We start from the raw sequence: 20075 nt of genomic DNA on the forward strand, positions 1-20075 counted from the left end.
GGGCTCAGTGTAGCCACTCCCACTTGTACGTTCATTGGTCGGACATGTTGATTAATTTGCATACTGTATCCTATTGGCATTGGTATTGGTTCACACAGCGGTCATACAATTTGTCTTTCCGCCTACAGATGCTGAGACAGAATCGCATGATGAGGCAGGTAGCTAGGAGAAAAAAATACATAATAGCATAATGGTTATTAAAATAAAAGCTGGTGTGGTAGATTACAAAATAGAAACCTAACATATTGTATCATCAAGATTTAAAGACCCTATCAAAACCATTAAGATCTTAATGATAGTATTAATATGGATTTTTTTTTTTTGATAAACGCATTAAAGTCAGAAGTATGTTTCAGTGCTTTGCTAGCCACTTGAGTCGACAGTGTTTCCAAGGCTGCTGGAGGTGGAAACTGCAGGTCTGCACTAGAGAGTAGATGTAGGCGGGTCAGTTAGAGAAATTAGCAATCCAAAGAGGCACATGGCGCCAGCGAGACGACACAGACAGACAGTGACACTCAATTACCCCCCAGACAATCCCATGCAAAACACACAGAGCACAACGATCGATATCTCAACTGCCCTACCCGCCCTAATGTGTTGAGCACTTTGGTCAGGGCATGTGCTTCCCAATTGAAGGCATTTTGGTCAACCTTGAACCATAAATAAACGAATAAATGTAACCCAAGTGCTGCAGTATGTTATTTATGAAAATATTAAGACCCACTCATCAAACATACCCTACGATGTTTTAAATAAAACAAAATTCATAATTAAAGCAAAAAAATAAATAAAGCATATGTCGTTGGTTTCAAAAATCTGCCTGAGGTTGTTTATTTACCTCACAATTGTGCTGGTATACACTAAAAAAAAAATGCTTGGCTGTTTCAACCCATGTAAATATGTATGTAGTAGGCCTATGTATGTAGGCTATTTAATTAGCACAGTGTGTAGTGGGGCGATATAAAAATAGAAAATGTCAAACATACAGCTGAAAAAAAATCCTCCCATGACTGTAAAAAAAAGTTGCTGCCTTACATTTTTATGTACAATCAACTTGCATGTGTAAGTCATTTCAACTTAAATTACATTAAATGAGTTGAATCTTGTATAACATATAAAAAAGTTGAAAATTGCTTAACTTATTTTGATGAGTTAAAGCAATGTAAAACATATGTTGTCATAACGTTGGCTATTAATAATACCAATTTTTACAGTACTGTAAAAAATATAACTCGCAATTGTTAGGCTACTTTAATGAGCTATAGGCTATGTGATTTAAAAACAGTTTGTTGTCTGCATTAATGTAGGCTATTCAATGAATTCAATGACGTTAAATAATATTTTAATATAAACAGAATTTATTTGAATAAAAATAACTGACTTGAATAAAACATTTAGCTCAGTGCCCAATTATTTTGCCCATAAACTTATTTCCTTTAACCACAACCATGTGTTTATGAATTTTACTCTTTATATCATATTCATAACAGCATTGACTTCAGAAATCGCCAGATAGGCTACCTTTGTTGGACAATTAGGATGCAACAGTCTATCTTAATATTATTTCATTGAGGCAAGTTTAATTGCCTAAAATGCTAGTAAACCAAAACAAAATTTTTTTTTTTTTTTGACTAAACGTAAAAAAGTCTTGATAGTGTGGGGAATGTGCAACACTGTGGTTAATTCTGGAGGTAGAGACGGACGGCAGTGGAAGTGTTTGATGATGAGAGACAGACTGGGAGACGCTCACATCTGATAGATGGCCATCGATTCAGTGTCAAAGGCTAAAGACAAGCGATTCCGCTTCAGGGGACACATTCAGAGACCTACAGAAATTACCGGATTGACAGCAATTATCCTAATTGTTGGTAATTTCACAGAGGCGCCAGTTCTAAACCAGTCCTCCCTTCAAATGGTGAGATTCACACCTCCACAAACTAATCAAAGTGTCTGTGAAACTGCCCACGGAACATCACTAGCCGACTGATACTTCTAATGCCACACTCAGTGAGTAGTGAGGGGAAAATGTAAAATTTGATGTGCAGTCATTCTTAATTCGACCCACCTTAGCTAATTCAGCATTAACTTTAATGTTAAGTAGTTTGACTATGATTAATGACTATTCAGTATAGCCTATATTTCAGTAATTCACTCTAAAGAACAGTCTAGTCCTACTAATTATGAGGAATCATAAAATAATGAGGAATGCAGTAGCCTAAGCAAGGCTTTCATCAATCCAAGTGTTCTCAAGCACTAACAATAATTTACCAAATAACACGGTTTTCGTAATAGGTAGGCTAGTTTAAGTAGGGCACCAACCTTTTTAGAGACTGTGAAATTAGACTTTTTATAGATAAACGAAAAACATTTCCAACTTCATGTCAAAAGATGTTAATTAGTCTAACATTTCAAACAACGGCGTTAGACTATTTGCAGTCTTTCAGTTGGAATGATCAATGCCGCCCTCTGCTGTCCATGAGTAGAATTATTATTTTATTTTTTCGCCGTGTCCTGGTTCTAGTTCGATTTTTTAAAAAAGCAACCACTTACCAAAACTTTATTAGTTGGCTAATGGCTACGACGAGGATTAGAGAAGAAACTGTAGCTACTGACATTTGCTATAGACTAATTTGGATGATTTGTCCATATCACCAACCTCAAAAAGGTCATGTAGGGCGAATACAGAGAACACTTAATGCTAATTTGACTTGGGTGATAAATCTGATCTGATAGAAATGGCTCAAGCCTTTAAACGATATAATTTTAGATGGCTCTACACCAGGGGTTTTCAATTTTTAGATGCAACAAGACCCCCAAATATTACAATCCTCGTTTGAGGGATTCCCATCCTAACATTTAAAAGGCATCTAAACACTCAATTTATACACTGAAAAGTAATAGCCTATTATAAATCTAAAACGAGTTTCTATTTAGTTACATTATTATAGTATATTCTTTGCATTCACTATGTATTATTTAATTTTATTTATAATGATCAAATGTCTTAATTAGCCTAATGGAATTTAATCTAATAGATGGATAAATATTTTAAATCACATTTCTATTCATTTTTAAACTTGTTTTAACCATATTATTATTATTGTAGTTTTTCCTCTAAACTTTTCCAGAGACCCCGTCACTCCCTTGCAACTATCTGTGGGTCCCGGGATCCGTTTGAAAACTCCTGATCTACATTATACTAAAAATAAGGATATTATATACAAATGCTTACTCAAAAAAATATCTGAAATGAATGCTTTATTAATGTTGTTGTTTTTGCTATAGTGAATGGTTGTGAATGCCAGTAGATGGCAAACCATCTTAAAAAGCAGTTTCATAAGACTTTCAGCAACCTTGTGTCATGCTTTAATAGGGAGTTTATGCTGAAACCATTGAGCATTTGATGTTGAGTTACTCAGCATACCAGTATAACCTACTCTTCACATCTCAAGACCTCAAGCTGAGGCACATCTGAGTCCTACAGGGAACAGAAATCCAGGCTCACCGTTACCCGTTTCTCTCGGCTTTGAGCTGCTCTTAAATGATGGGACACCTCATTCAGTTATTTAAAGTTCATGGTTGTGTTCCAACCTCTGTTGATTCTCTTTGTGTCCACTCCACACAGGCAGTATGACATTTTTGTATTTGACTGTATAGCCCAATCTGCAGTTGTTTTTATTCCACAGATGGACCTTGTGTTGGAATATCCAGACAAACATGGAACCTGGGCCAGGTAACATCTGTCCAGATCTGACACAATGCAACTTTTAAAATGGAAAACCTAAGAAATCTGCCTTGTTTCAAGTCACATCATAAAACAAAAAGCTAGCAAATATTCACAAATCTGTTATAAACAACAATGGCTCCTTGTGGGCATCACCTTCTTAGAAACCGTTTTAAAAGTATGGATGCAACTATATTTAGAAGATTATTTATGGACCATAACCAATCATTGGCCTGTATTAATAAAATTAGATAAATTAAAACATTAAATTCATGCATGTTAAACGCTGTACGTGAATTTAGGCTACATTATGGACAGTGTGAAAAGTGAAGTTTATTTAAATACTGTTTATGTAGTATTCAATCGTTTTTTAAATGAGCTTTTATTTAATTTCATTTAAATTTTAGTAATTTTGTGTGCTTTTGCCATTTTCAAAATAAAAACTTATTTCAATTAGTTTCCAAGGTAACATTTCTCACTTTCATTAAGTTTTCCCATCAAATTTTTATATAGTATGTCAGCTTTATTTAAATTATTGAAAATAAATGTTAATGGTTCTAATCAACAATAATACTTGTATGAACAAATATTCATTTTGAGATTTGATAAAGTATTATTAAATTATTAGTGTTTTTAAAAATTAACTAGCAGATGGTCAAGTTAAATTAAATTTAAATAGGGTAAATAACAAACAATTAAATATCCAATATCGACTGAGAAATTAACAAGTAAACAAACAAATATCAACTGATACCCAAATAACTGAATAAGTACCTTAATGTCCTCCAAACTGTGTATAGCCCATCATTTAAGCTTATTCAAGTCTAATTTAAATGTATTAGTTAAACTCGACATGGAAGAAATGAATGCATAATGACCAAATACACCCCACAAAAAAGCACAACAAAAATTTTAGTTTAGCATGTTTATTACAATACATACATTTCACATTTGACCTTCCGACCCCAGGTGACCCTGCCCTGACCCTGGTATACCAGGGTTGGTGATGTCCAGTCCTTGGCTGACCCTCAGTTTCCTGTTTTCCAGTAGCACGCCCCCCTCCCCCATTCCATCCAATCAGGGTGCAAAGGAAAATGTGTGGTAATAATTTATGAATACAACATATCTGATAGACTATTAATCACTGCAACTTTAATAAAACTTTAACTTCATTATTACTTAGCAACTGTACATAGGAATGAACTCTGGTTTTTAACGCAAGTCGCCCACTGCATCTCACATTCATTTTTTCCTTTTTCTTTTTTTAAAGTACAGTTTTTTTTTTAAAACAAAACAAGGGTCAGAAAAGAAATCAAAAGAAAAAAATAACCTGGAAAGATTAAGAGAAAAGAAAAGGGGATTCTGGGAGACAACCAGTCTTCATCTCCTGCCAAGGGAGGTGAGGGAGGGGAACGACATGGGTTGAGCAGCAGGAATGATACTTTTTCTCCTTTCGTTCTTGCTCACATTCACTCCATCACTTAAGCAGGCACTGGTGTTGACCATGGGCATATCGCTGGGCCATTAGGGGCAGGTAGGAGACCACCGAACCATTGTGGACAAACATGATGTAAACCCCCTTTAAAAGGCATGGGGTGAGGGAATGAAACCATTATAGTGCAACCAGAGAAAGAAAGAAACTAACCAAATTACCATGTAGCATTACTACCATTTTTATATGTAGTGAAAGATGAACCGGTGGATACGTGTGCAGAGTCGTGAGAAGACAAAGAGTGTGCGCGTCATCGTCCTTGTTAAATGTCCCGGTCGACTAGTCCACCTTTTCCATGCAGGTCTGGTACATGCTCAAGGCAAATGGTTCACCGATCGTATAACTGAAGAGCATTGGTTTTCTTTTTTGATTTTTTGAATCATGTCATTAAAAACAAATCTTCAGTCAAGAGTTCTACATATGGTGACAATGAGGGCACTTGAGATCCCAGTCTGCCTCGGTGCTGATTAGTTTAACGTTTGGATGTCAAAAGCTTTGATAGGCATGGCTTCCCATGGCTTCATCTACAAAATATATTTACAACATGGAAAGAAATCTACAAGTAATCTACATGTACAGGGACGGGGCGAGGGCAGCTCCTCTGAAAACCTCTCCGCACCCCTCTCCCCTCCCCCTCTCAGTCCAAGCAAGACCTCGCTGCAGTTTGTTTAATGTAAGACTGGGCCCAGAGCAGAACGCAACTGAACTTTGGTTCTCCAGGGTTCCACGCGCATGAAATGGGTTTTGCCCGCCCATTCACCTACCCCCTTCTCTCCTCCTGTTTCAAGACCACATCGCAAGCCCAGAGTTCCTCAAACCATGAAGGAATTTTGATTCTTCAACTTTTCAAGTTCTTTAATTTGTTGTCTCAAAAACAGTATCCTGTAGAGAAAGAGAACCAAGTTAGTACATATGAGCAGTAATGGGCGTCACATGCACATGCAATTCTATACGAGAAAGAGAAATGCACCTCTGCTCGCGCAATGTGGCCTGGATCTCGCACACTCGCACCAGTGAGCGCAGGTTCTTCAGCTCTGTGCAGTTCTCTGACATGTAGATGCTGCCCATGGTGTGAGCCTCTTCACGTAACCGCGAGGCCTGGACGGGAGAGCCACATGTGAATAATTAGCAATGCAACAAAAATATCAACATTTTTGGATCAAGACACGTGGCTGTTGATGTGTTGTGTGTTTCCAATACTTCATGGCTCAGGTGTTGTGTGCCATTTTTCAATGAGACAGAATATATAGTGCCAACTAAACTACGGTTTCTTCATTTTCTTTCCTTTATTTTCAATTTTTGAGCTTATTTAAATAGTAAGACATAGTGAGTGTTGTATACTACAATTGAAAAAGCAGGGGGTCCTTAGGATATTTTACATTTTTAGAAAGAAGTCTCTAATGCTCACCAAGGCTTATTTGATGAATTTTTGTATAAAAAGTAATATTGTGAGCTCGTATTACAATTTAAAACATATTTCTATTTGAATATATTTCAAAATAGAATTTATTCCTGTGAAGGCTAATTTGAATTTAACTCCAGTGTCACTTGATCCTTCAGAAATCATTCTAATATGGTGATTTGGTGCTCAAGATAAAAAAAAAAAAATTTGGATTCTTTGCTGAATAGAAAGTTCAAAAGAACAGCATTTATTCAAATAGATCTCTTACATAACATTATAAATGTCTTTGCAATCAGCTTTGATCAATTTAATTAATGCAGTTAACACATTAAGAAAAAAAAATATCTTACTGACTCCAAACTTTTAAATGGTCATGTTATGAAATCATAGTCATTAAATCCATATCACAAATAAGGTTAGTTGAAATGTTCTGACAGATTCACGTTCCCATACCTGTTTCTCCACATGCTCCGCGGGCCACCCCTGCACGTGTTTGATGAGGTTCTCATTGAAGTGCGCGGCCAGCGTGGGTGTGAAGGTACATGTTGCTCTGCCTGAGGCTGCGCCGGCAGGTCCTGAACCCGGGGGCATCGCTCCGCTGACTACACCTGGTCCCTGACCTCCACCGCTACCGCCATTATTACTGCTGCTGTTACTGCCCATGTGGTTCGCAGCCGGAGATGGACTTCTCTGACTGCTGCAAATCACAAACAGTGGATGGGTCAATGTCTTTCTACATTTTTATGAAAAGCAAAACTACTTTGCCTGCACCAACTCATTACAAATACATTAATTTTAATGTGATCCTAGAACACAAAAAGCAGCAATACCACAAACAGCCAGAAGATGGCAGTAGAACACCACAAAAGCCACTCTATGCTACGAATATGGCATGCAGTGGGCAGTTAATACCCATAAGCCTACAATAAACTTCAACAAAGTTCAGATGGATCTATTAAATCACTTCCAAACATCTTGTCACCTCTGTCTCTGCAGCGTGCGTGGAGAATTGCCGTTGTCGTGATGTTTGTCTGTGGGAAGGGACTGCTGGGATGACGGTGGAGGGAGAGAACTGGACTTATTTGTCATAATGTTCATCTGAGAAAGAGCGAGAGAGAGCGAGAGAGAGTTACAAAGCCATAGTTTCATTTGACATCTGTCCTCCTATTTGACCGCTGTATACCTTGGTCTGTGAGGAGACCGGCGTGGTGCTGAGGGGCGGTTTGAGGGAGGCCGAGTTGGTCTGTGGCGTGCTGATTCTGGGAGACACGTACGACCGAGGAGAGGAAGCGTCTGATGTCAGAGACATCGGAGACTGGCTGGACTGCTGGGCTACTCCATAGGACAAAGAGAGAGGAGAAAGATAAGGTGAAGAGATATAGTGTCATAAGTAATCACAACAGGCATGTCATTAGCAACAAATGCAGTTCTGGCTGTGATTCCAATCTAGTTTTACACACTGCAGTGTTCTTATTAACTAAGACTATTAAAACATTTGTTAATTGAAAAAGCTAAGCATAAATATTAGATGAAAAACCTAAAAAAAAATAAAAATAAAAAAAATGAAATGTGGCCTTGGCAGCTAACTAAAATAAGTTAAGTTGAAGCAATATTTAATAAATAAAAAAATAATACTGCCACACTGAAATAATTGCATTAGTATTTTTATTTTATTTGTGCTTCTGTTGCAATTTATTTGTTCTTGTTGTCTTTTTTTTGTCAAATCAATTCAAGGTTAAAATCAAGCTTCCTTGTGCTGTGTTAACTCATGAGCAACAAAATTACCCCACTGTAAAAATAAAAATAAACAGAGCGAGCAAACAATTTAGGTGAGAAATGTCATTAACCCCCCCCCAAAAAAAAATCCCCCCATAAGAGGCACTCAGAGAAAATTCAGGTCAACTAGTCAAGTGTTCTACTCAAATTCAGCAAACTGAAATCTCTTTGTACAATCACCTGTCGTAAACAACTAAATATACTTTCCCATTGAACTCATATAAATTTCGCAATAGTTCTCAGTAATAGTCATCAATATCACAAGAAGAACCGAAAGTGGTGAATCTTACTTTATTTTTTTAATGAAATGTTCTAAACTATCTGAGGTTATTTACAGGCTAACAAGCTAAATTTGACCGATAGTTTCTTTGAATAAAACACTATACAAAAATGTGACAGCCTTTATAAACGCATCAAGATTTTGTGCATTCATGCACATTGGTCTACTTTTCAAAATTGCTTTCCATTTAAGCTGTGAGATTTTTTTTAAGCCATAATGTTTAAGCAACAAAATTGCTCATTTAACTTTTCAAAAGAAAAATATAGGTTGAAATTAACTTATTCTGAAGCCATTAGAGTTGATGTAACTTGAACAATAAAATAGTCACGTTTTTTACTGTTAAAAAATAAAGCTTTAAATAATTACCTGACTAAGAGTAATTCACTACAAAATCACAGAAAATGCCCATAGTAGATTTACATTGATTTTTTTTACACTTTACAGTTTATTGGTGAAGGGGGTGGATGCTGGATACAATGCTGCTTCAATGTATATCTAATGAGTGATTATAATCAAAGTATTAATCATTAATCAAAGACTGAGTGTCAGCTGCATAATCGATGGAGACATGCTTCAGTCTATCTGTATGTGTGGAAAATGACTGTTTATCTTTTTCTTAGCCAATCAGAATCCTTCAACAAGGACATAGCTTTGACCTTGGTGAAGAGTTTAACTGCTGTGATCTTTGAAACTAAGCGGGGCGGCCTACAAACACGCGAGTCTTGAAGCTGACTTCTGCTGATGAAACCGCAAACTATCTTCAGTGAAACTTTTCTTTAATTTATTATAATTCTGACTCATCTTATTAATCTTTTCTGGTTCTGGGTCTTTGACTGTTAATCCCCTTACAGAGGACTATAGAAATACCAATATAGAAATATCAACAAAGTACAGAAACACTATGGACACTGACCCCTAGTTTCACCAGAGTTTTATCCATTGACTACATTATGAATATCTGAAAACTAATGCTAGAATATGTCTGATCCCATTTCATATTAGATTCACACACTGCTGTGGCGATAATGATATAAAGTATGTAAATATATCCGCGTATTACTAAAAGTAACTGACAATGAGTGACAAAGAAAAGACATAAGAAAAATTAGAGGTGTGCTTGACATTCAAAAGAGTTAATAAAAAGAAAGGGGAATAAACTGCAAAAGAGAACTCAATTTGGTAATGGCACAGCAGCTTTTTAAAAAAAAATTATTTGCTAAACTGATAGCAGCTTTCACACAGTCAAATTGAGTTCTCTGTTACACAAAAATGTGTCAAAATGCCCATCTTGGCAAGTATTCACATAAAAAATTGGTTATGATATCTAACACACGCAATCTTTATTCAATATGCAATTAAGACATTGCCAAATAACAGATGCTGCATGACAAATCCATACACAAAGCTACTTGTGTTAAAACCAAAAAATTATTTTTGAAGCCCACGTGGCTCATTATCTGCTCAGACAGCAGCAGAGAAAGCCTGTGTGTGATCATGGTTAAGCTACCAACCCCATCTGCTAACTCAAGGAAGCTGACGCAGAACCCCACAGCTGACATGAGTCGGCAACAAGCAACAATCTCATGCCAACAACCAATCAAACCATGAGCTCAAGTTATAAAGTTCAAGATCAGGTCAGGTGTTAGGGCTGTCCGCCAACGCTCCCGTAGTTCCGAACGGGCTCCGTTAAAATTCAAATGCATCTACTGTACTTAATATTTATCCAAAGGAATCGATATTGAATCAAGATCAGAATCAAATCACAAGAATTGAAATTGTGAATTTTGTGTCAAGCTGTAATAAAAACAGTAGCATGCCACTCATTGTACCATGTAAACATTGTGTTGTCACTAGACCTAATAAAATTCTGTGTATTTACCAAATGTTTTGACAATCACTATACACTTATTGTGATGCAAGTTTTTTGTTTTGTTTTTTTAACATCCGCACCAATCCTAAACCACCCATTTTATGTTGCATTATGTTACATTATCACTGTTTACAATGGCAGGGCCTGCCATTTTGTCTTATTGTTTCTGACTGCACTTTAACCCCAAGGGGGAAATCCAGATCAAATCCCAAAATCAAAACAAAATAAAGTTAAAACTGGTTTTCAACAATATATTTGTCATCTGCAGATTGATTTCAAGTAGGAAAAAAAAATGTCTTAAAAATCGCTTTAAATCGTAAATCGTATTTTTTGTGAAAAAAAAAAAATCAGGGATTTGGTTTTTTAGGCCATATCGCCCAGCCCTTGTGTGTGTGTGTGTGTGTGTGTGTGTGTGTGTGTGTGTGTGTGTGTGTGTGTGTGTGTGTGTGTGTGTGTGTGTGTGTGTGTGTGTGTGTGTACCTTGGCTGGACAGCTGAGTAGCCTGGGAGAGCAGAGTTGTGATGTTGAAGGCAGACGGACCAGCAGTCAGGATCTTATGTAGCATGGACTGCAGCGAAGCCTGAGTTACTGCAGCCGTGAGAACTACAGAGAACAGAGAGAACACAGAATGAAGCAAGAAAGCAAGGACAAAATGTGAAGACAGGAAGCAGTCAAAAGAACAATACTGAAATCATTCAGAGTGATAAAAGGTGTCTACAGTTAAAATTAATAATCAAATATTATGACAATTTAAGATAACTTCTCTACTTTAATGTATATATATTTAAATGTTATTTATTCCTGTGATGCTAAAGCTTACTTTTCAGCATCATTACACCAGGCACATGATCCTTCAGAAATCATTCTAATATGCTGATTGGTGCTCAAGAAACATGTCTTAATACATTTTTTTGCTCAATTTTACTGGAAAAAAAATCTTACTGACCCCAAACTACTGAACCAGTTTATTTAACTTCCAATAGCATATACACATGTATATTTATATTATTTTGTTAGAAAAGTGACATTTCATTGGTATTGGTATCATGACAACCCTAGGTTAGAAAATGTGTTTAAATTTCAGTTTCAAGTGGGGTGACCGAGAACTGAACACCTTTAAGCAAAGCACTTTACCACAGCTTGAACTAAAGGGACTACACTGCAACAAATTCCAATATTCGTGCATTTTTAGGAAAGGATACAGCAGTCCTGGCACTGGGTCATGCAAATTTCACTGTTTAGACGTGTGCAATATGCAGCGGTTAGAGAGCAAACTCCAATCCAGACTATTTGGACCAAACTTCTCATTTACCCTAGCTCTGGCTCGGAGAATCAGCGGGTAATAGAGTATCATAGTTTGCAAATGCAGCCAATGATGGAAAGCAAAAAGCAATGACGCGCTCACAAATGGAAATTCACACAGGCCATGATCAAGAAGCAGCAAAGCTATGATTCATCCCTGAGATGTGAAGTCAAGAGAGGAAAAGCTGACGCAAGCCCAGCATGCACAAGTACACAAGCAATTCTATACACCTGCTTGAGTGGTACAAGAAACCCAACATGAATAAAGCTGCAAAACCTATACTTGCAAACACACCACATTGAAGTCGTAGTGGCTAAACCTCCCAGGTTACCGCCATCACCGCAGTACCATAAGTAAGATTTTTAACCTCAGGTTCCTTAAGTGGGACTGTCCCTTCAATGTTTTGGATAAAAATGTCTGCTAACAGCTTCAGCGGTCCATATCCTATCAGTTGACTGAGATGCAATACACTTACCTTCATTAATTTTGGCCATGTCTACACTGGCGTTGTTCAACTGCAGGGCCGTTTGTAGAGCGGGGAGGAGCTGGCGTAAGAGGGAGGGATCTTGGAGAAGAGTGGGTGGGGCCGGCGACTGCATCACTGGAGAAACCGGGACTGTGGAGCCAGAAGCACCGCTGGCTGAGTTGGCCATGCTTAAGCCAGACACAGCAGCAGAGGAAGAGGAGGGTGTGAGTGAGGAAGGCTTCTCTGTGGCATTCGAAGACTCTGTTTATAGGGGAAAAAGGTTCAAAGAAATCACATAATAGAAGTTAATGATGTTCAGTAGGGATGGTAATCTTTAGGCACACGATCAGATCCAATTCTGGGAATCACAATCCAATTCGAAAACAGTTCTAGATCTAAATGTTTTTTTTTTTTTTTACCAACTTTAAATATCAAATTTCAGCATTATTATTAAATGACTTGTATAAGTACTTTTTAAAATATTACAAACTAATAAATTAAAACAATTGCATGTAAAATAGTAATTTAAATAACTTCAAGCTAATAAATTAAAACAAATTATAGCTTAACATATAAAATTAAAAATAAATAAAGGGAAACAAAGAAATCGATTACAAGCAATAAACAAAGTGCTCTCAGTGTCAAACTTTGAGGGATTTTTCCTCTTTTCTCAGCATTACTGCAGTTTGATTATTACTAATAACATCATAGACACAGCAGGTCTAGGGGGCCGCATTTATACTAAAGCCAAAAATCTATTTCAACAAATCAGAAGTTTTGTTCAGCTAAGACAACTGGCTGTGTTTACATTAATTCACATCATAAACAAATTTGGAGTTGCATGTGCATTTAACTGTTTACACAAAATCGCAGTCCATGGCACAAGCATCCTTCACAACACACACAGACACACACACACACATTTGAAAGCCAGACAGACATCTGTCAGTAAGTGAGTTGCATGTGTCAAATTTATACTGCATTTCAAATGGCATAATTGAATATTTTGAAGGTAAAACACTGAAATTCTGGAGAGTGAAACCGCACATTTTCAAGCAAACTGCTCGTTTCTCACAAAGCAGTGAAGACTGCGAGATTGTGCAATGCATCTCACGATCCCCCTTGTATTTCACATCAACCATGAAACCTTATGAAAGTTTAAGTACTTTTTCAATGGCACGCTAATGGCAGAATACATCTGTCTTTAGCGTACAAAATAGTGATGCACAGATCGTTGTTATATCCGCGGACACTGCGGACATAATCCACTGGTTGGGCAGGCCTAGAAATAAATAACATTCCAATTAATTGCGGGTGGATTTGATCAATTGGAAATAATAAAGCGTTTAAAGGTTAATTTTTCATCAGGGACTACTTTGGAGACTCATTAAGCTACGCAATTGCAGGGTCCACTTCCCTGCAGATTTGAGAGAAATTTCAAGGAGGAGAATTAAACAAAACAAATAGGAGGAAAGAAAAGTAGAGTGTGGGAACATTTCAGAGAAGTACTTAACCAGGACAAATCAAGAGCTGGGTATGCGATATGTAACAGCTGTGAAGCGCTGTATATGACAAACTAATTAAGTCTTTACCTAGCCTTTACTTAATATACGTTACCATATCATCACACTTATGCAATACTGTGAATAACAATCATTGTAATGTGACAATTGGGTGCGGGTCAGGTGTGGATATCAAAATCAGAGAAAATCATAGGTTCTGGTTGGATGATTTATTTTTAACAGTGGATTCAGGTGACATTAGAGCTGCTCGCGCATCTCTAGAACACAAGTGCCATCACACACACACACAAAAAAGCTCAGAATTGATTCTAAAGTTTTCAGCCCCTTAACGTTTAGCAGCTTTCTTCCTACCCTTAGAAGCTATTTCAGGTTTTGCTTAAGGATACTCAAAACATCTACAGTCAAGATGTCACCTAAAAACATCTAATAATAATAGGGCTGGACGATATGGGCAAATTTTATATCACGATATATTTCTTAATTTCGGTCGATACGATATAATTCCGATATCGATATGAACAATATAAAAGTCTCAGAAAAACTGCCAAGAACGCCCATAACAGATGTCTGTTCCTACAATCTTCTGAAAAATGAATTTGCCAAGTCTATGAAATCTGCTGGAGTCTTTCGCTACTGCACCATAACAAACTACATGAAGCAATGAAATAACCCATCATAACAATAATATTCTCTTCTCAATACCTGCTACAAGACTATGAAAGCATATGGGTAACAATATTCCGTTTGAAATGTAATATGCAAAATGACAATGTAATATGTAAAATGGCAATGCATTTCTGTTTTTAAATTTACATTTGCCATAACATTTGTGCAACATTTGGTACACAAAATGGGGGAATTTTTTTCCGATTTAAATCCCATTTCCTGCATTTACATAAATTTAGGGACTATGGTGTTACAAAATCCAGGAAATAATTAAGTTGATTATAATGATAAATTCTGCCAAAAATAAAAGTAGGCTACTAAACTATGTATAACAAAAATATGTCTTTCTTTTTTCAAGACTTGATAATAATTTTATAAAGTCAAAAATGTTCACCATTAATGTTTTGTGTGTACATAAAACTGAAATATACAGAAATTGAATAAGGTTATCAAATAGTCTGAACTGCATAAATTATAAATTAAATATAGATTAATCCTTATTAAAGCTACACACGTTCTTTAGACAACATGAGGGAGTAATTTCTCTGTTCCCCTTTGTTCTTTGGTTAACTTAACTGACAGACAGAATTGGCTGCTGTCCCTTTAAGATCTGTCGCTGATGAGAGGATCTTACGCATTTAATTTTCTCATTTAGGCTACTCTTAACTTTCATTTAAGATTTTATTTAACTCATTTAGACTGTTCTTGTGAGGATACAATTGACAAAACGGACATTTTGGCATAAATGTGTGTGTTATTATTCAAGCGCTAAAGAAAGAGAACTGGATTCTGCGCGTCGTGTGCGTGTGTGCGCGCATCAGGACATTCACAGGGAGCGATACCTGCTCATTAGAACTTTCGGTGAGCTATTTTTAGAGTGTGGACGCGACGTTCCTGGCCGCGGACGCACGCATCGGCACAGTCTATCTCCTGATCCTCGTTTGATGTGTTCCCGCTACTAGTCGGACTCGGCAGTCACACTCCGGCACATTTTGCAGCACGCTGAAACACAGAAACACCACTGAATTTTTACCACTGAATTAGTCTTTCCTCTCTTATCAACTATTTCGTATGCTTTCTCCTCACTTGTGGAAGCTCGAAGGCACTTGCTGCGTTGGAGATCCGCTGCTCTGAGCAGTGGCTGCTTGTCTGTGGTGTACGTCATCAGGAAAGTGGCCAATTGTGTTCTGCTCTTTCTGACGGCTGCGCGCCTAACGTCAGTCAGTGGCAAATGCTGCTATGTATATTGAAATATCGAAAATGTGTTTAAAAATCATATCACCGTTATCGAAAAAAAAATATTGCAATATATATTGATATTGATTTATTGTCCAGCCCTAAATAATAATAATAATAATAATGCATTTTATTTAATGGCGCCTTTCATAACACCCAAGGTCACCTCACAAGCAATATACAGGTCACTGCATAAGACAAAACACACAACAAACAAAGTCGCATACAGATTAAGTGCAGTAAAGTCTCAAAACATTTATAAAAAAGCCTGCATAAAAAGATATGTCTTAAGATGCGTTTTAAAAGTCAACAAGCATTTGCTATTGCGAACATCAGAGGGAAGAGAGTTCCATAGGTGGGGGGCAGCATAACTAAAATATCTGGCACCCATAGTGGTAAGTCGAATCTTAAGGTACCACAAGAGAATTTGAAGATGAAGATCTGAGAGCACGTGAAGGAGTGTAAACATGGAGAAGTTGAGTAAGGTATTGTGGTGCAAAATTATGAAGTGCCTTATAAGTAGCAAGATTTTGAATTCAACTCTATTGCAATTGCTGACGAACTGGAGAAATGTGCTCAGTATAAGGTGTTCTAGAGAGAACACAAGCTGCAGAATTCTGAACCAACTGAAGCTTATGTAGCAGTTTGGAGGGAATACCTGTGAGAAGAGCATTACAGTAGTCTATACGTGAAGTTTGGCAGAGAGGTAAAGTTGGGTGTCATCTGCATAACAGTGAAAATTAATACCATATTTCCTCAAATTATAACCAAGAGGGAGCATATAAATAATGAAAAGAAGCGGGCCCAAAACAGAACCGTGGGGAACACCAGTGATGACTGTAGATATTCTTGATCTAAAGGCTTTTAATTGAATACGCTGACTGCGTCCAGATAGATATGACCTAAACCAAGAGAGAGCAGTGCCAGTAATACCAATAGAAACTAACCTGTCAAGAAGTGTCCTAAGTGAGACAGTATCAAAGGCAGTGCTCAAGTCAAGAAGGACCAGTATGGTTAAAAGCCCAGAGTCAGCTGCCAACAGTAGATCATTGGTTAAACAGATTTTCAAATGCAATACACTTTTCCAATACCTTAGAGACAAATGGTTAATCTGAAATTGGATGAAAATTATCAAAATTAAATGGATCACCCCCTGGTTTCTTAAGTATGGGAGTAATAATAGCAGATTTAAGAGATGGAGATACAGAACCAGAAACAAGTGAACAAGCTTTCACTAAAGGAGTTGGTAGAGGGCCTAACTGGCAAGTCGAAGATTTAGATTTACCTATCAGACCCACTATCTCTGAAGTAGTTGGTAGTGTAAAGGTAGAGAAAACAGAGTGGGGAGATGCATGAGTGACAGACTGACAGGAGTCATTGTGAAGAGTACCAGTGAGTAATTGCTGATGTACATTTTCAACCTTAGATGCAAAAAAAGTCAAAAAGTGATCACATAAGTCAGTGGAATACATATCATATCGCAAAGAATCAGGTGGTTTCAGAATATTTTTTACCACCAAAAAAAGAGACCCGGAGTTCCCATTGCTAACTCCAATTACGTTGGAGTAGTAATCAGATTTAGCTTTGGACTGTGCATTATTATAATTTTGAATATGTTCAGCATACATTTCTTTATGAACAGTAAGCCCAGACCTGACGTACAACCGCTCTAACCTACGGCCTTTAGTTTTAAGTTCAAGCAGTTCAGGTGTAAACCAAGGAGCTGAATGTACAAATGAAACAGATCGAGTTTTCACAGGTCCAAATTCATCTAAAATCATGTTCAGTCCATCATTGTAATACAGCTCATCAACAGTAGAGAAATCAGATTTACTGGAGAAGATGGCAAGTTCATCAGCAAGAGTAGGCACATCAATGTTCCTTATATTCCGAAATGTGATCGGATGACACGGGTTTACCTTAAAAACTGCCACAGTTTGGCACAAAAGGACACCAGAAAGTGATATGGATAAATCAGAAACAGTACAATTAAAAAGTAATATACCAGAGCAGCAAACAAGATCAAGAGTATGCCCCTAGTATGAGTGGGCAGTGCGTTAAATTGTTGTACACTAAAGCAATCCAAACATGATAAAAATTCATGGTTCTACATGAACCATGAACATGGTTCTGTGTTTGATTCGGCTACTGTAGTGAAGCCAACGTTTAGTGTTCGTTTTGGGTTAATAGTTCTGGCGACAGATATGTGGCTACAATCGTTCTAAAAATACAAAAGTAATGGTGCCATACAGTCAGTAACAATCAATATAGATCCGCAGAGTTTTTCCACTTCAGTTGGCATTTTTGCACAGTTTTTAATAAAAAATGTTCTTGAATACACTTTTGTGAATAGACAAACACTTGTTACTGTTATAAATTAAACATCAACTATAATAATTAGTACAATTAAATAACAGCGTATCTAAAAAGTAACGAGACAACAACAACAAAAAACAAACCTTTCTAAAACGTTGTTTAACAGCCGTTCTTGAACAGGTTCCTCATCGATCATCTTCACTAACATTCTCTGGGTCGGATTGGTTCTCATTCCATGAGAACCAATCGGTTCTCAAAAACCATGAAGGACCACCCCCTTCAACTAAACCTTGCTACTTGTGGTCCCGGCCAACCCAACACTTCATCACAACTTCTCCATTCAGCGAGGCTCATCATCCATAACTCCATCAAGATCAGCTAGGAACCTTGGGGTTGTAATTGATGATCAGTTGAAATTCACAGACCACATTGATGGAACTCCCCGGTCCTGCAGATTTGCCTTGCACAGCATTAGGAGGATCAGGCCCTTCCTTACAGAGCATGCTACACAACTCCTTGTCCAAGCACTTGTTTTATCCAGACTGGACTATTGTAATGCTCTCCTGGCTGGTCTTCCAGCTTGCTCTGTCAAACCTCTACAATTGATCCAGAATGCTGCAGCCAGAGTAGTCTTTAATGAGCCAAAGAGAGCACACGTCACTCCTCTCCTCACAAAATTGCACTGGTTGCCAGTAGGCTTGCTACGGTAGTCGGTGTTACCGGTGTTACACGGTGTTCAGTCACAGCACCGGTTTCATCACTTGCCCACCGCGACACCGCGGTGAAAAAAAATAAAAAATTTAAAGCGTTAAAATATTTAACGCAATTACGCAGTATCCGTTTTTTTCTGTCACCCGTTGACTAGCGTTGTATGATAACGCTCTTATTAATGTGAATGCTTTTAAGCGCGACAAGACTAAAGAGACCGCGCTACAAGTCCTGCCTCTTACACACACACAGAAAAGACGCGCGTCAGTATCGAGTTCTCTTTTGGGCTTGAACAAACCATAACACACAAATTATGCCAAAATGTCAGTTTTGTCGAGTGTCCTCATAAGAGCATTATTAAATGATTTAAATAGTCTTAAATTAACGTAGAGATTTGTGAGAAAATGGGACGTGTGTCAGATCGCGTCTCTGTCTGCAGCGGCTGGTCTTAAAGTGTCACTAATGTTAATCAAAGAACAAAGGTAAGAGATTAAATTACTCTCAGACACGGAGCCAGGATGATTATTATAGCCTACCGGTAGCCTAATAATCATGAATGCACTCCGCTATCTTTTAACACATCTCCGGCGAGCTAGGGATGGCGAAAACTAAAAATTTTATTGACCGACCACCGAGCCTCGTTAGCCGGTTGAAACCGGTTAACCGATTAGTTTAAAATATGCCACGCTATTTGAAATAACAGCCATTTCGAGCCGCGCCTGCAATTTCGCTACTCTGTCGCATCTCTCTCTGCCTCCCGCTCACACACTCACACACTGCCCCGGCGCCGCGCTTCCACTCACGTCACTTTTTTAAAATCCCCTACAGCGCGAAACATGAGTCCCGCAAACGCGGCACCGAGGAGCTTGTATGTAATTGGAGGACAAATGGCTCCTTAGTTTTGAAATGGTTTGGGTACAAGGTGATCGCGTTGAAAATAAAGGCGTTGGTCTAGCGTTAGAAGCTCATTTGAAACATTGCAGCGGCTCATTTAAGAAAATGACAGCTCCGAAGAGACTCCGCTTTAGTTTGAGGTAACGTTAGTGCTAACAATAATAAAGAAAGATGATGATCATCATCACCTTATCTGTTACCACTGAAATGTAGATGTAATGTATTTCTACAGTATTACTACTGTATCCAAGCACTGTATCACACAAGTTGCAACTTACTGTGTCATTCTTTTTGGTGAAATGGTCCCACACACTACGTTTCTTTGCACGCTTCATCCTGTGGTCTGCCCTGGCTCTAACCTCGAGTGTTTTAGCCTGTAGCCTTTACTTTCGCAAACCTTGTGAGCGTGCAAACCCAAA

The 20075-nt window shown here is 37.7% G+C and overlaps 1 protein-coding gene across 2 annotated transcripts in view; it reads right to left on the minus strand.

Moving 5' to 3' along the window:
* Positions 1–4634: 4634 nt before the first annotated feature.
* waca (WW domain containing adaptor with coiled-coil a) overlaps positions 4635–20075 on the minus strand; it is a 37590-nt gene continuing 22149 nt past the window's right edge. Inside the window, exons 7-13 of one of the 2 annotated variants that reach the window (XM_077200946.1) lie at positions 12323–12574; positions 11025–11147; positions 7802–7950; positions 7601–7716; positions 7072–7315; positions 6187–6314; positions 4635–6098 (exon numbers count right to left, since the gene is read on the minus strand). In XM_077200946.1, the coding sequence (XP_077057061.1) occupies positions 6029–6098; positions 6187–6314; positions 7072–7315; positions 7601–7716; positions 7802–7950; positions 11025–11147; positions 12323–12574 (1082 nt within the window). In that variant the 3' untranslated portion in view covers positions 4635–6028. The remainder of the gene's footprint in view (positions 6099–6186; positions 6315–7071; positions 7316–7600; positions 7717–7801; positions 7951–11024; positions 11148–12322; positions 12575–20075) is intronic. The other variant, XM_077200947.1, reaches the window with a different exon arrangement.

Source organism: Siphateles boraxobius, unplaced genomic scaffold (genome assembly GCF_051911475.1).
Source record: "Siphateles boraxobius isolate OS27281-9 unplaced genomic scaffold, OSU_SipBor_1 46, whole genome shotgun sequence".
Taxonomy (NCBI): Eukaryota; Metazoa; Chordata; class Actinopteri; order Cypriniformes; family Leuciscidae; genus Siphateles; species Siphateles boraxobius.